The following is a 17318-nucleotide window of genomic DNA, read 5'->3' on the forward strand; positions in this document are numbered from 1 at the left end:
TCTTACATTTAAGTCTTTAATCCATTTGGAGTTTATTTTTGTGTATGGTGTTAGGGAGTGTTCTAATTTCATTCTTTTACATGTAGCTGTCCAGTTTTCCCAGCACCACTTATTGAACAGACTGTCTTTTCTCCATTACATGTTCTTGCCTCCTTTGTCATAAATTAGGTGCCCACATGGGGGCGGGTTTATCTCTGGGCATTCTATCCTGTACCATTGATCTATATTTCTATTTTTGTGCCAGTACCATACTGTCTTGATTACTGTAGCTTTGTGGTATAGTTTGAAGTTGGGGAACCTGGTTCCTCCAGCTCCATTTTTCTTTCTCAAGATTGCATTGGGGTCTTTTGTGTTTCCATACGAATTGTAAGATTTTTTGTTCTAATTCTATGAAGAATGCCATTGGTAGTTTGATAGGGATTGCACTGAATCTGTAGATTGCTTCGGGTAGTACAGTCATTTTCACAATATTGATTCTTCCAATCCAAGAACATGGTATATTTCTCCATCTGTTTATGTCATCTTTGATTTCTTTCATCAGTGTTTTATAGTTTTCTGAGTAAAAGTCTTTCACGTCCTTAGGCAGATTTATTCCTAGGCATTTTATTCTTTCTGTTGCAATGGTAAATGGGAGTGTTTCCTTAATTTCTCTTTCTCATTTTTCATTGTTGGTGTATAGGAATGCCAGAGATTTCTGTGCATTAATTTTGTATCCTGCAACCTTACCAAATTCACTGATTAGTTCTAGTAGTTTTCTGGTGGCATCTTTACGATTCTCTATGTATAGTATCATGTCATCAGCAAATAGTGAGTTTTACTTCTTTTCCAATTTGTATTCCTTTTACTTCTTTTTCTTTTCTGATTGCTGTGGCTAGGACTTCCAAAACTATGCTGAATAAGAGTGGCGAGAGTGGACATCCTTGTCTTGTTCCTGATCCTAGTGGAAATGCTTTCAGTTTTTCACCATTGAGTATGATGCTTGCTGTGGGTTTGTCATGTACGGCCTTTATTATGTTGAAGTAGTTTCCCTCTATGCCCACTTTCTGGAGAGTTTTTATCATAAATGGGTGTTGAATTTTGTCAAAAGCTTTTTCTGCATCTATTAAGATGATCATATGGTTTTTATTCTTCAATTTGTTAATATGGTGTATCATATTGATTGATTTGTGTATATTGAAGAATCCTTGCATTTCTGGGATAAACCCCACTTGATCATTGTGTATGATTCTTTTAATGTGTTGTTGGATTCTGTTTGCTAGTATTTTGTTGAGGATTTTTGCATCTATGTTCATCAGAGATATTGGCCTGTAGTTTTCTTTTTTTGTGACATCTTTTTCTGGTTTTGGTATCAGGGTGATGGTGGCTTTGTGCATGAATTTGGGAGTGTTTCTCCCTCTGCAATTTTTTGGAAGAGTTTGAGAAGATCGGTGTTAGCTCTTCTCTAAATGTTTGATAGAATTCGCCTGTGAAGCCATCTGGTCCTGGACTTTTGTGTGTTGGAAGATTTTTAATTACAGTTTCAATTTCATTACTTGTGATAGGTCTGTTTATATTTTCTAATTCTTCCTGGTTCAGTCTTGGAAAATTGTACCTTTCCAAGAATTTGTCCATTTCTTCATGGTTGCCCATTTTATTGGCATACAGTTGTTTGTAGTAGTCTCTTATAATCCTTCGTATTTCTGCAGTGTCAGTTGTGATTTCTCCTTTTTCATTTCTAATTTTATTGATTTGCATCCTCTCCCTTTTTTTCTTGATGAGTCTGGCTAAGGGTTTATCAATTTTGTTTATCTTCTCAAAGAACCAGCTTTTAGTTTTATTGATTTTTGCTATTGTTTTCTTCATTTCTATTTCATTTATTTCTGCTCTGATCTTTAGGATTTCTTTCCTTCTACTGACTTTGGGTTTTCTTTGTTCTTCTTTCTCTGGTTGCTTTAAGTGCAGGGTTAGATTGTTTATTTGAGATTTTTCTTGTTTCTCGAGGTGAGATTGAATTGCCATAAACTTCCCTCTTAGAACTGCTTTTGCTGTGTCCCATAGGTTTTGGGTCGTCGTGTTTTCATTGCCATTTGTTTCTATGTATTTTTTTATTTCTTCTTTGATTTCTCCAGTGATCTCTTGGTTATTTAGTAGCACACTGTTTAGCCTCCATGTATTTGTGTTTTTTACAGTTTTTTCCCTGAAACTGATTTCCAATCTCATAGTGTTGTGGTCAGAAAAGATGCTTGATACGATTTCAATTTTCTTAAATTTTCCGAGGCTTGATTTATGACCCAAGATGTGATCTATCCTGGAAAATGTTCCATGTGCAATTGAGAAAAAAGTGTATTCTGCCACTTTTGGGTGGAATGTTCTATAAATATCAATTAGATCTATCTGGTCTATTGTGTCATTTAAAGCTTGTGTTTCCTTATTTTCTGTTTGGATAATCTGTCCATTGGTGTAAGTGGGGTGTTAAAGTCCCCTACTATTATTGTGTTACTGTCGATTTCTCCTTTCATGGTTGTTAGCATTTGCCTTATGTACTGAGGTGTTCCTATGTTGGGTGCATAAACGTTTATAATTGTTATATCTTCTTCTTGGATTGATCCTTTGATCATTATGTAGTGTCCCTCCTTATCTCTTCTAACAGTCTTTATTTTAAAGTTTATTTTATCAGATATGAGTATTGCTACTCCAGCTTTCTTTTGATTTCCATTTGCATGGAATATCTTTTTCCATCCCTTCACTTTCAGTCTGTATCTGTCCCTAGGTCTGAAGTGGGTCTCTTATCAGCATATATATGGGTCTTGTTTTTGTATCCATTCAGCCAGTCTGTGTCCTTTGGTTGGGGCCTTTAATCCATTTACATTCAAGGTTATTATTAATATGTATGTTCCTATTACCATTTTCTTAATTGTTTTAGGTTTGTTTTTGTGGGTCTTTTTCTTCTCTTGTGTTTCCTGCTTAGAGAAGTTTCTTTAGCATTTGTTCTAAAGCTGGTTTGGTGGTGCTGAATTCTCTTAGCTTTTGTTTGTCTGAAAAGCTTTTGACTTCTCCATTGAATCTGAATGAGATCCTTGCTGGGTAGAGTAATCTTGGTTGTAGGTTTTTCTCTTTCATCAGTTTAAGTATATCCTGCCACTCCCTCCTGGCCTGCACAGTTTCCACTGAAAAATCAGCTGATAATCTTATGGGGATTCCTTCGTATGTTATTTTTTCTTTTTCCCTTGCTGCTTTTAATATTTTTTCTTTGAGTTTAATTTTTGTTAGTTTGATTAATATGTGTCTTAGTGTGTTTTTCCTAGGGTTTATCCTGTATGGAACTCTCTGTGCTCCCTGGACTTGGGTGACTATTTCCTTTCCCATGTTAGGGAAGTTTTCCACTATAATCTCTTCAAATCTTTTCTCAGACCCTTTCTTTTTCTCTTCTTCTTCTGGGACCCCTATAATTCGAATGTTGGTGCATTTAGTGTTGTCCCAGATGTCTCTGAGATTGTCTTCAATTCTTTTCATTCTTTTCTCTTTATTCTGCTCCTCAGTAGTTATTTCCACCGTTTTGTCTTCCAGCTCACTTATTCGTTCTTCTGCCTCCGTTATTCTGTTATTGATTCCTTCTAGTGTATTATTCATTTCAGTGATTGTGTTATTCATCTCTGTTTGTTTGTTCTTTAGTTCTTCTAGATCTTTGTTAAACGTTTCTTGTATTTTCTCAATCCATGCTTCCTTTCTATTTCCAAGATTCTGGATCATCTTTACTATTATTGCTCTGAATTCTTTCTCAGGTAGATTGCCTATTTCCTCTTCATTTATTTGGTCTTGTAGGTTTTTATCTTGCACCTTCACCTGTGACATATTTTTTTGCCGTCTCTTTTTTTATGAGTGGGATTGTGTTCCTGTGTTACTGGTTGTTTGGCCTGAGGCTTCCAACACTGGAGTTTGTAGGCTACTGGGTAGAGCTGGGTCTTGGTGCTGAGATGAGGAACTCTATGAGACCTCACTCTGATGAATATTCCCTGGGGTCTGAGGTTCTGTGTTAGTCCAGTGGTTTAGACTCGGAGCTCCCACCACAGGAGCTTCCACCCGACCCCGTGCTCACAAATCAAGATCCCACAAGCCACGTGGGGTGGCAAAAAAAAAAGAATAATAACAAAGTAAAAAATAAAATTAGACTAGGAAACTAAGAGATATGTTAGAAAGAATGCAAAAATAAACATATAGATGAACCAACAACCGGAAGGTATGTTAGTACCACAATAGTGAAAAAGAGGAGGAAGTTTTTTTTTTTTTCCTTCAGAGTCAGAGAATCTGGTTGCATTAATGAAATATAATGAATAAAATGATCCGTCTGACAATTCTCATAGCTGCCTAGGTTTCAGGAGAATAATGAACTAACTTTATTAATCAACAGTTCCTGATTGTTACAAAGTGCCATCCATAAATTTCCCTTCATTTTAATAATACTTGCTGAACGCTGAAAAGAAAAAAAAAAAGGAGGTGGGGAAAGGCCTTGACTGTGGAGGGCGGGGCCTAAGCAAGGGTGAGGTTTGGGTGGTGGGTGGGGCCTATGCTCAGGAACCATAGGGCTGGAAAAGGCCCTGAGGGCTTTGGGGGTGGGGCTTAGGCTCAAGGAACAGAAGGGGCCCAGGCGTGCCCCCCACCCCTGGTCTCAGAGGGCAGGGAACCTCACCTGGGAGCCCAGTAGGCTTCCTGGGCTCAAGTGGGCGAGGCAAACTCCCTCCTCTCCTCTCCCACTCCTCCGGTCTGAGGTCTGGGAGGGCCCCTCCCGCCTGCCTCTCCTGATCTCCCTGGCCTCCCTCCTATGCCCCCAGGACCAATTGGGGGGTGAGCCTTGGAGGGCATGGAACTGGCCTGGGAGCTCAGCAGGCTCCTGGTGCCCGAGTGGGCGGGGCAATCGCCCTCTGCTCCTCTCCCGCTCCTCCCACAGTGCCCCTCCCCCCTGCCTCTCCTGATCTCCCTGGCCTCCCTCCTATGCCCACAAGGACTCACGAGACCTGGAGGGGGCTCTGGAGGGCAGGGGACCGGCCTGGGAGCTCAGCAAGCTCCCCAGACCCCAGTGAGCAGGGCAATCGCTCTCTGCTCCTCTCCCACTCCTCCTGGATGGCCCCTCCCCCCTGCCACTCCTGATCTCCCTGGCCTCCCTCCTATGCCCCCAGAGCCCACGCAGCCTGGATGGGCTTTGGAGGGGGGGAACCGGCTTGGGAGCTCAGCAGGCTCTGTGGCCCCAGTGGGCCAGGTGATTGCCCTCCGCTCCTCTCCCCGCTCTTCCTGGAGAGTCCCTCCCACCTGCCTCTCCTGATCTCCCCGGCCTCAGGGGTGCCGATCCTGACTGGCCTCCACTTCTCCCCCCTCGGTCCCCCTACATCCTACCGGTTCACTCTGGGGTTCCTCCCGTCTCCTTGGTGGTTAGAGCCCCCCACCAGCGGCCAGCAGGCGCCCTAGTTGTGGGGAGAGCTAACTCCGCAGCTTCCCACACCGCCATCTTGACTCTTCCCCCCTGGCTGTTGTTTTACATCACTAAGCTTGGGGGTGGTTTGGTATAAAGCAACAGATAACCAGATCAGAACTTTAAGGATGGGTTCTCTGTTCAGGCATACTGTGTTTTATTGTACTTTGCAGATACTGCGTTTTTCACAAATTGAAGCTTTGTGGCAACCCTGCATCAAGCAAGTCTATCGGCACCATTTCCCCAACAGCATTTGCTCACTTTGTGTCTTTGTGTCAGAAATATTCTCACAATATTTCAAACTTTTCCATTTTTATTATATTATGCTGATATGTGATCAGTGATCTTTGACATTACTATTGCAAAAAGATTACAACTCACTGAAGGCTCAGATGATGGTTAAGATTTTTTAGCAGTATTTTTTTAACTAAGGTGTGTACATTGTTTTTTTAGACATAATGCTATTGCACATTTAATAGACTACAGTAGTGTAAACAACCTTTATATGCACTGGGAAAGCAAAAAGTTTGTGTGACTTGCTTTATTGCAATATTTGCTTTATTGGGGTGGTCTAGAACTGAAACCAAAATATCTCTGAAGTATGCCTGTACTGGTTCTAGACTATCTGGAATTTGTTTTCTGAGCAGATTAGATTTAAAGCTATTAATGATCCTATTGCCAGTGGTTTAAAAAAAAAAAAAAAAAAGACACTGGTAATCCGTGGCATGCACTGACAAGACAGAAAGCAAGATTTGGTAACCAAGCAGCTGCTGACAGAGATCACTTTAGTGAAATAAAGAGGTATAGTGAGGTTGGCTCATTGCTTCTAAGTACACTGGAGAACTTGAGGAAAGAAATTACCAGCTCAGGCCTTTAAATTCCCACCTTAAGGTGTAGTTAAGGGACCACAAAGTTTTTGTGACTTACCCAAAAGAAACCCTTATCTTTAATGGTCACAGGACTGAAAATTCTCAAAACCAAGCTCAAAATCTAATTCTGTGAGTGGAATTAGAATTACAGTGCAAATTGAATTCCCAAACTTATATGGTCTCCTATATTAAAGTTAGGGCAATGATTGAGAAGGAATTGGTCCTTAAAAATTGGAATCGGAACATAAGGGCACATTCCAGTGAAGGGGGGACTTTGAACCCCTGAACGTACCTGAGCCTTCCTTACCAATAGAATCAGCCCTTCCTCCCTTGTCTGAAGAGGCAAGACTCTCCTGTAATGGCCTCCCCTGAAGTAAATATCTTCCAGGGGACTGCTGAACTACCCCTAGTCTCTCACATTTCTTCTAGATCTATGACCAGACCCAAGTCCCAGCTGCTGTAACAGTCTTCCACAGACTTCTCATCAGCTCTCACAATTGCTCAAGGTTAATTCTGTAATACGCATTGTGGTTCTGCTTCTCTCATCAAATCCTGACTGATACATTAGGCACGGGGGAGATAGTCAGAAAAATTCATTTGATGAGAGGGGAAAATAAACATGAAGAAAAGGAAAATACACACCCAGAAATAAGAGGGGAGCACATTACAGTTACAAACATGCTACACGTTACAAAGTCCATCAGGAACTGTTTCTTTCACATGGACCCACTTACGCTTTTTGGAGGAACATAGTTTGGATTTGTGGCTTTGGCTATTGAGAGTTGTAATATCCGGGGAGAAGGATCAGAGATTTGAAGAGAATCTCTTAAGTAATCACTGAAGGTCCTATATGCAAATGGAACATGAAATATTATAATCATTGGAGGAACAATAACTGCATTCTTCATTGCTATAATCAACCTCCAATCAATTATATATATTGTTTCTATCTTAGGAACATCTTTTCCCATAATCATTAGTGTTCTTTCTACTAGATTGGTGTTTCTCAAAGTTGTTTTACTATGATCCACAGTAAGAAGTACATTTTATATTGTGATACAATATATGTAAATCTGTGTATCTGAAACAAAATGATCATGAAACGATGCTTTCCCTAGGCAATGCATTCTGATTTGTAAAATTTCATTTGATTTCATAAAAACAACAACAACTGGAATTGATTTCATGATCTACTGATGGGTTGAGACTTGCAGTTTAAAAAACACTTCACTGCCTACCAAAACCTCCTATTAAAACCCTGAGATAAAAATTCCAGTCACTACCAAGAACCCTCTGTGATGGCCAGTCTCCTCTGCAGTACAGTTTGAGATAGCGCTGGACATAACCCCCAGCAACCTGGCCAATTATCATAGGTGGTTTCCCCACATACTCCTTTCCCAGAACAGAAACCTATCAACCAACAAACCTACAAACCTAATATGGAAAAAGTTTTTCTCAAATAAATATGATTACCCTCTAGGGGTAGTCTGTTAGTTTTAAAAATTGATATATAGTTAACATACCATAGAAGTTACCCTTTTAAAGTGTACAATTCTATGCTTTCTAGAATATTCACAAAATTGTGCAACCATCACCACTACCTAAATTCAGAACGTTTTCAACACCCTAAAGAGAAATCTTATACCTATTAAAATCCCACCCCATTACCCCCTCCCCAGCCCCTCCCCACCTCTAGGAACTAGTAATCTACTTTCTGTCTCTATGGATTTGCCTATTCTGGAAATTTCAAATACATGGAATCATACAAATATGTCACTTTTTGTGTCTAGCTTCCTTCACTTGGCATATTTTCAAGAATCATGTATGAGTATGTCTTTCCTTTTATGGTTGAATAATATCCCATTATATGGATTTGTCACATTTTGTTTATCCATGCATCCATTGATGAACATTTGAGTTGCTTCCACTTTTTGGCTATTTTGGAATGCTGCTGTGAATATTCATGTACAAGCTTTCGTGTGAACATATGTTTTCAAGTGTCTTGGGTACATGCCTAGGAGTGGAGTTGATCATATAATTCTATGTTTAACATTTTGAGGACCTGGAAAACTATTTTCCATATAAGCTTCACCAGTTTACATTCCCACCAGCAATGTATGAGGGTTTCAATTTCTCCACATCTTCTCTAAGTTATTTTCTCTTTATTAATTATTATTATTGCCATTCTAGAGGTGTGAAGTAGAATCTCAGAGTTTTAACATGCGATTCCAAGATGACTAATGATATTTAGCATCTTCTCATGTGCTTCTTGTTCCTTGTATATTTTCTGTGGAGAAATGTCTATTCAAGTCCTTTGCCTATTTTTTAAATTGGGTTATTTGTCTTTTTTGAAGAGTATTAAGAATTCTTTGTATTTATTCTGAATACTAGTCTCTTTTCAGATATATGATCTGCAAATATTTTCTCCCAATTTACGAGTTGTCTTTTCATTCCCCTGAGAGTGTCCTTTGATGCACAAAAGTTTTCACTTTTGATGAAGTCCAATTTATTGTATTTTTGTCACATGTGTTTTTGGTGTCATATCTAAGAAACCACTGCTTAGGTCACAGAGATATATGCCTATGTTTTCTTCTAAGAGTTTTATAATTTTAGCTCTCATATTTAGGTCTGTGATCCATTTTGAATTAACTTTTGTGTATGGTGTGAAGTAGGGGTTCAACTTCATTCTTTTGCATGTGGATATCCAGTTATCCTAGCACCATTTGTTTAAAAGACTATTCTTCCTCAATTAAACTGTCTTGGCATCCTTGTCAAAAATCAACTGACATATACCATAAGGGTTTATTTCTGGACTCTCAATTCTATTCCATTGATCTATATGTCTATTCTTATGCCAGTAACACACTGTTTTGATTACTGTAGCTTTTTAGTAAGTTTTCAAATCAGAAGCTGTAAGTCTTCCAACTTTGTTATTCTTTTTCAAGATTGTTTTTGCTATTCTAGGTCTCTTGCATTTCTATATGAAGTTTAGAATCACCTTGTCAATTTCTACCCAAAAAGGAGAGCTGGACTTTTAATAGGGATTGTATTGAATCTGTAGATCAATTTGGTGAGAAGTGTCATCATAACAAAATTAAGACTTCTAATCCATGAACAGAGAATGTCTTTCCATGTATTTAAATCTTCTATTTCTTTCAACAATGTTTGTAGTTTTCTGTGTACGTACATTGCACTTCTTGTTAAGTTTATTCCTCAGTATTTTGTTCTTTTATTTTTAATTATATTAAAATACATATAACATAAAATTTACCATCTTCACCATTTTTCAGTGTATAGTACAGTAGCATTAAATGCATTCACATCGTTGTGCAACCAACCTCCAGAACAATTTTCGTCATGCAAATCTCTATACCCATTAAACAACTCCTCATTCTCCCCACCCCCTAGTCCCTGACAACCACCATCTTACTTTCTGTGTATGAATTTGACTACAGTTGGTACTGTGTATAAGTGGAGTCATATAGTATTTGGTTTCTTGTGACTGGTTTATTTCATTTAGCATAATGTCCTCAAGGTTCATCCATGTTGTAGCATTTGTCAGAATTTTCTTCCTTTTTAAGGCTAATATTCCATTGCATGTATTGTTTTGTGCTTTTTGACGTTGCTGCAAATGGGATTGTTTCTTAATTTCATTTTCAGATTGTTCATTGCTAGTGGATAGATATACAATTGATTTTTGTATATTGATCTTGGATTCTGTGCCTTCCTGAACTAATTTATTAGCTCTAATCGTTTTCATGTGGATTCCCTGAGATTTTCTATATATAAGATCATGTCATCTATGAGTAGAGAGTTATCAATACTTCTTCCTTTACAACCTGAATACCTTTATTTCTTTCTCTTGCCTAATTGCCCTGACTCAAATCTCTAGTATGATGTTGAATAGAAGTGGTGAGAGCTGATGTTCTTACCTTATTCCTGATCTTAGGGTGAAAGCTTTTAGTCTTTCACCACTAATTATGATGTTAGCTGTGGGCTCTTTGTAGATGCCCTTTATCAAGCTGAGGAAGTTCACTTCTATACCTAGTTTGTTGAGTATGATATGTGTTAAATTTTGTTAAGTGCTTTTTCTGAGTCTATTCAGGTAATCATGTAGTTTTGGGTTTTTTTATTCTATTAATTTGGTGTATTACATTGATTTTAGTATGTTGAACTCAACATATTCTTGTATTCTTAGAATAAATCCAACTTGGTCATGGTGTATAAATATTTTATATATTGTTTGATATGCTTTGCTAGTATTTTGGTGTGGATTGTTGCATGTATATTTGGACTTGGTTTGGTAGTATTTTGGTATGAATTGTTACACATATATTCATAAGAGATATTGTCTGTCATTTTCTTCTCTTGTCATTACAAACGTTTTTTGGTTTGGTATCAGGGTAACATGGACCTCACAGAATGAGTTGGGAAGTGACCTATCTTTTGGAAGAATCTGCAGGATTGGTCTAGGTCTTCTCTAAGCATATCATTGAATTCATCAATGAAGGCATCTGTTCCTGAGCTGTTCATAGAAGCTTTTAAAAAGTATTAATTAAATCTCTTTATTTGTTATGGGTCTGTTGAGATTTTCCATTATTCAGTCAGTTTCAGTGGTTTGTCTTTCTAGGAATTTGTCCATTTCATTTATGTTATCTAATCTGTTGGCCTTACAATTGCTCATAGTAATCCCTTATAATCCTTTTTTCTCTATATAAGATCAATTTGCAACCCTTCTTTTGCAAATGATTCCTTAGAAAGGTCCCTTCTTTCTTTCATGATTTTAGTAATTTGAGTCTTCTGTCTTGTTGTCTTGATGAGTCTAGCCAAAGGTTTGTTTTGTTGATCTTTTCAAAGAGCCAACTTTCAGTTTTGTTTATTTTCTCTGTCTTTCTGGTTTCCATTTATTTCCACACTAATCTTTATAATTTCCTTCTTTCTGCTTGCTTGAATTAGTTTGCTTTTCTACTTGTAATCTCTTAAGATGGAAGATTAGGTTACAATTTGCAATCTTTTTTATTTTTTATGTAGGCATCTACAGCTAAAATTTCCCACTAATCACTACTTTAGCTGCATCTCATAAGTTTTGGTATACTGTGTTTTCATTTTATTAATATCAAAGTGAGTTATTCTTTGACCCATTGTTTGTTTAGGAGTGTATTTAATTACACATATTTAAATTTTTTCTTCTGCTATTGGTTCCTAATTTCATCATTGTGGTCAGAGAACAGATTTTGTATGAATTCAATTCTTTTAAATTTATTGACATTTGTTTTATGACCTAATATATGATCTATCCTAGAGAATATTCCATGTGCACTTGAGAAGAATGTGTGTTCTGCTATTGTTGGGTATAGTGTCCTATAAATGTCAATTAGGTATTTTTGGTTTATAGTATTGTTCAAGCCTTCTACTTCCTTGTTGATCTTCTGCTTGTTATTCTTTCTATTATTGAAAGTAGAGTATTGAAAAACTCAACTTGTTGAATTATCTATTTCTCTTTTCAATTCTACCAGGTTTTGCTTCATCTATTTTGGGTTCTTGTTGTTAGGTATATATATGTTTATAATTGTTATAGTTCTCTAATGGATTGACCATTTCATTACTATAAAATGTCCTTCTTTGTCTTAAAGTCTAATCGTCCAATATGAGTATATCCACTCACTTTAGTTAGTTTTCATAGTATATCTTTTTTCATCCTTTTCCTTTCAGCTTATATATTTCTTTGAATCTAAAGTATGTGTCTTATAGACAGCATACTACTGAGTATGTTTTTTTAATCCATTCTGTCAATCCCTGCCTTTTGATTGGACTGTTCAGTTCATTTGCATTTAATGCAATTACTCATAACATGGAATTTATGCTTGCCATTTTGCTTTTGTTTTTCACATGTTACATCTTTTTATTCCTCTATTCCTCCATTCCTCCCTTCTTCCATGTTAGATATTTCCTAGTGTACCCTTTAAATTCCTTGTTATTTCTTTTACTATATTTTAAAAATTATTTTCTTAGTTGTTGCCCTGTATATCTTAACTTATAACAATCTAATTCAGATTAATATCAGTCCATTCCCTCCCCTCTCTGGGCTGTTTTTTAATACATTGTATGTCCATCGACACAGATTTATAATTATTGCTTTATGCAGTTGTCTTTTTTTTTTTTTTTGCCCATGCCACACAGCATGTGGGATATTCATTCCCCGATCAGGGATTGAACCTGCGCCCCCTGCATTGGGAGCATGGAGTCTTAACCACTGGACCACCAGGGAAGTCCTATGCAGTTGTCTTTTAAATTAGGTAGGAGAATAAAAGGGTTACAAACAGAAAAATACATGTATACTATCTTTTATATTTACCTATGTAGTTAACTCAATTTTATTTCTTCATGTGGATTCAAGTTATTGTCTAGTGTCCTTTCATTTTAGCCTGAAGGACTCCCTTCAGTATTTACTGTAAAGCAGGTCTGCTGGTGATGAATTTTCTCAGTTTTTGTTTAACTGGAAATGTCTTAATTTCTTTTATTTTTGAAGGATGATTTTGTTAGCTAGAGTATTCTTGGCTGACAGTATTTTTCTTTCAGTGCTTTAAATATGTCATGCCACTGCCTTCTGGCCTCTATGGTTTCTGATGAGAGGTCACCTGTTAATCTTACTGCAGATCCTTTGCATATGATGAGTCACTTCTCTTGCTGCTTTCAAGATTCTCTCTTTGTCTTTGATTGCGGACAGTTTGATTATGATGCATCAGGTTGTAGATCTTTTTGAGTATATCACACTTGGAGTTTGTTGAGTTACCTGGATGCGAAGATTGTTTTTCATCTAACCTGGGAAGCTTTTGGCCATTGTTTCTTTAAATATTCTTTCTGCCCCTTTACCTCTCTACTCTCTTTATGAAATTCCCATTATCAATATGTTAATACTCTTGATGCTGTCTTACAGGGCTTTGAGGCTTTGTTTATTTTATTTCATTCTTTTTTCTTTCTGTTCCTCAGACTTGATCATCTTCACTGACCTATCTTTAAGTTTTCTGATTCTTTCTTCTGACTGCTCAAATCTACTGTTGAGCCCCTCTAGTGAATCAGCTAAAATATATGTCACAAAGTCCAGGCTCATGTAGTACATTTATTGGACAACCCTGTGTGTCTGCATTAAGCACTTGCATTTTCCCCTCACACAATTCTGAACAAGCTTGGTTATCTGTTTCCAGAGCACAAAAGATCAGAAAAGAGGCTACTTAGAGACTATTCTCCCAATAAAAAGAGAAATGACAGGAAAACTATGAGAAGTGAATATCATAATCTAAAGAGGTCAGACCACTTAGCCTAAGCAATGTGCTTCATACTTAAACACTTTCTGAGAGGTTTACCAAATTAAGTTATTATGTGATAGTTGATGTTCATAATAAATATCTCAAGCCAATGGAAAAAGGTTACATGTATGTTCAGTATCAAAAGAATCTCCTTAGGAAAGCAGGAAAACAAACTTAAAAATACAGAAAGTTTTAGCACTCAAGGGGGTTTCACTTATATGAAACGTCAATCTCAGGTGTCTCAAAAATTGGTAACAGATAATTAAAGTATTCTTCTAGTTTACAGATACAGATCTTTACCAGATTTACATGCATATTTTAACTAAATTAACAGATTTTGTTTAATAAACTGACAAAATAAGCAAATTTTGTGGAGGAATTGGGCCACTTTTGCTGGATTCTATGATGGAAAAAGACTCAAATTGTCCAGTTCAACCTATGCCTGAATACAGGAATCTTTTCTAAAATCCATGTATAGTCATCATTCCAGTTTGTGCTTGAACGTTTTCAGGGATTTGGGTTTAGTTGGCAGTTGACCTTTCCAAATAAACGCCTCCATTACTGCATAGTTACCAGAAAGATTTTTCTATACTTAGCTGACATCGGCTGCTCTGTAAATTCCTTGTTCTACTTCTAGTTCTAAGTAATTTTACTTTGACTTCCCTTTTCTCTTTCAGATGCTGATCCTTGAAACATAGCTATCACTGCTACTTTAGTGTCTTCTCTAAGCTAAACATGTTATTTCTCTTAACTGTTGTTCATATAACATAGCTTCCAGAAAAATCAACATCTCATTCATCACCTCTGAATAGTCTCAAATTTATTATCAGTTTCTTCAGGTATAACATCCATAAGTGGACACATATACCTAATGTGTTCTGATTAAAGTAGTGTACAGTAGTACTATCACACTCTACACTTGGTGGAACATGTACACTGTACATATTCCACTAATGCAACCTAACATTTTTTCCAATACTCTTATCACAATCTTAACTCCCATGTGGAAAGTATCACCTAAGCTCTTTTTTTCTTTGGCCGTGCCATGTGGCTTATGGCATTTTAGTTCCCCCAGCAGGGATTGAACCCAGGCCCTCGGCAGTGAGAGCGTGAAGTCCTAACCAGTGGACCACCAGGGAATTTCCTAATCTGTCTTTTAAAGACAAGGAGAATTTCAGAATTTAAAGCAGAAGGAAGAGCATTTGCAGTCACAGAGGCATAAGAGAACATGAATTGCAAAAACCTGTAATGTTTCATTTGCATATTTTTTAATTGGCTGACAATGGTAAGTTTAGTGTGAATTTTAGCTTCACTACAATCTGAGTCAAATGTAATTACTGATGATGATCTTCTGATTACCCACAATTGCTGCAAATATTTGATTTTTCACCCTGATGCTTTGAAACACAAGTGGACTTCTATTTTATGAAATTGCATACACTAAAATTAGAACAACAATATTGTGACATTCACCAAATTAGATGAGAATTTATGGAGATTCTCAAGGTACTCTACCTATTTATTAGATTCCCTTTCTTGAATCTGTTGGGCTGTGCCAGCTTCTGGATCCTTTTGGAAGGTTGGCAAAACAGTGCAGGAGAAGGGATCTCCCAGATTACAGACTCTCTACCGCAGCTGTAATAATACTGAACCCTGCAAGTTGTAAAAGAGAAAAGAAGTGAACAAAACAGGCATGAATTCAAATTACCATAGTAATTTCCAACACTGACCCCCCCACCCCAGGTCTAGGGGAGCGGGTATGACAGTTTATCCCTTCACTGCTGAGCTATTTTCTACATAGGGGGAAATTAGAAACGGTTATAAGCCATCAAGTTTTCAGCTGCCTTCTAATATCCTATTCTAAAACAGACAATTTTCTGTAATAAATAAAGTTCATTTTCTAAATAGACCAAAAAATACCCTGATGAAGAGAAAATTTGCTGCTTTTTAAATAAAATATTTTCTTTAGCATCTCTATAGACAATTTAAATATTTTTACTAAATTTTTAGTTAATAGGATAAATTACATTGATGCTTTTCTTTGTGTTAAAGACCTCTGAGCTTAGGAATAAATGCTACTTGATCATGGTTTGTAGATTATTTAATCATTATCAGGTTTTGTTTACTAAGATTTTATTTAAGATAATAATATTGTTGTTCTTATCACTCCTGCCCTTCAATCTTTCCTTTATCAAAATATTATCATTAGTGGAAAAAGAAGTGATATTGACTACTTTAACCTGGCGTTAATTTAGATTGCAGTCCCACTCCTGCTTCTATTATTTTCCAAAGGACCTCTGCTCCTTTAGGACATTCATAGATATGGCTTTGCATTCATCTGCCCAGGCTTCTGTCTGCTGGTTGCTAATATAAGCCTTGGTCTGGGTTTAAGCCTGTATTTCCCTTGCTTTTGACCACTCAGACTTGAGGCCCATCTATACCGTCACAAATCTGCTTTTAAGGGGCTTGAGACTATGCAGCCCCGGCTCTACTGCCTGACAGAGCTGACTCAGCCACCGCCACCCACATACACAGCCAAGCTCTGACAGGCAGAGAACCTCCAGCACTTACCTGGGATTTGCCTTTTGCAGGAACTGGAAGTTCAGTTTGGGAATTGGAGACAGAGAAGGAAGAGGTGATTTTGAACAGGGGGGCATTTGGAAGAGATCAGACCCAAGAAAGGAGGGCACAGTGGGTGGAAGGAAGGAGTGAGCAGCACAAAGTTAAGGTGCTCTTGGAGAGTAGGGCAAAGGGTAGAAGTCCAAGAAGCAAATAAAACAAACAAAAACAAAAAAAAGAAGACGAAGAAGAAGAAGAAGAAAGATGGGAGGACACCAGAGACATAACTCAATTATTCAACGTTCTCTGAGGTGGGAGTGGCTAACACCAAACCATAATACTTATGCCTTACTCTGCCAACAACTAGATGTACATGAGTGTTCTAGAAGATGGAGAAGATAATACATCTTATGGTGGTTATGAAGATTAAATAAGAGAATATAAGTCATTTTATTAAGTTACAAAGCAATACTCAAATAAAATTGTATTATTAACTAACTTGTATATTAATTCTAAATTTCATGTGTACCTATCTTTTCTGCTTATAGATACTGTATATTAATAGAATGCATAGCTGCTGCCTTTAGGTGCTTCTCCTGTCTTGTAGTCATTCACACACCCAAGTCTCACCATTCCATCAATGTGGCAGGTACTCAAATATTATTTTAATATAGACTACTCTGCATTTTTCTCATTGTAAAAGAGATGAGTATTCATTATAGAAACTTTGTAAGAGCAAGAAAAGTTTAAGAGAGAAAAACAAAAAGCATATATTATCCTGCCATTCAGAGACAACAATACTTTGGAAAAATATTTCCTGACTCATACACTCAATACTTATTGAGCACCAGGCACTGTTAGGCACTAAGGAGAGAGTAGAAAGTAAGACAGACATAATCACTGCTTTCTTGGAGCTTCTTCTCTATGTTGGGAGGAGAACAGCAAAAATTAGGTAGATAGTTGTGATAAGTGCTATGAAGGGCATTGGCTATGCAGAGATAGAGGCTTTCAGAGTAGGTTTGTGAGGAGGTGGAATGTTATGTGGAGAAGAGCAGTCAGGAAAGTCTCTCTGAAAAGTTGAGACCTATGCTGAGACTTAAGGACCAGAAAGTCTTAGTCATTGTAAGCATTGCAGGCAGA

The 17318-nt window shown here is 37.3% G+C and overlaps 1 protein-coding gene across 1 annotated transcript in view; it reads right to left on the reverse strand.

Moving 5' to 3' along the window:
- SPMAP2L (sperm microtubule associated protein 2 like) overlaps positions 1 to 17318 on the reverse strand; it is a 65448-nt gene that overhangs the window by 13221 nt on the left and 34909 nt on the right. Inside the window, exons 5-6 of the mRNA XM_059924086.1 lie at positions 15135 to 15272; positions 7047 to 7158 (exon numbers count right to left, since the gene is read on the reverse strand). Coding sequence (XP_059780069.1) covers positions 7047 to 7158; positions 15135 to 15272 — 250 coding nt within the window. The remainder of the gene's footprint in view (positions 1 to 7046; positions 7159 to 15134; positions 15273 to 17318) is intronic.

This window comes from Balaenoptera ricei, chromosome 5, assembly GCF_028023285.1.
Source record: "Balaenoptera ricei isolate mBalRic1 chromosome 5, mBalRic1.hap2, whole genome shotgun sequence".
NCBI classification, from domain to species: Eukaryota; Metazoa; Chordata; class Mammalia; order Artiodactyla; family Balaenopteridae; genus Balaenoptera; species Balaenoptera ricei.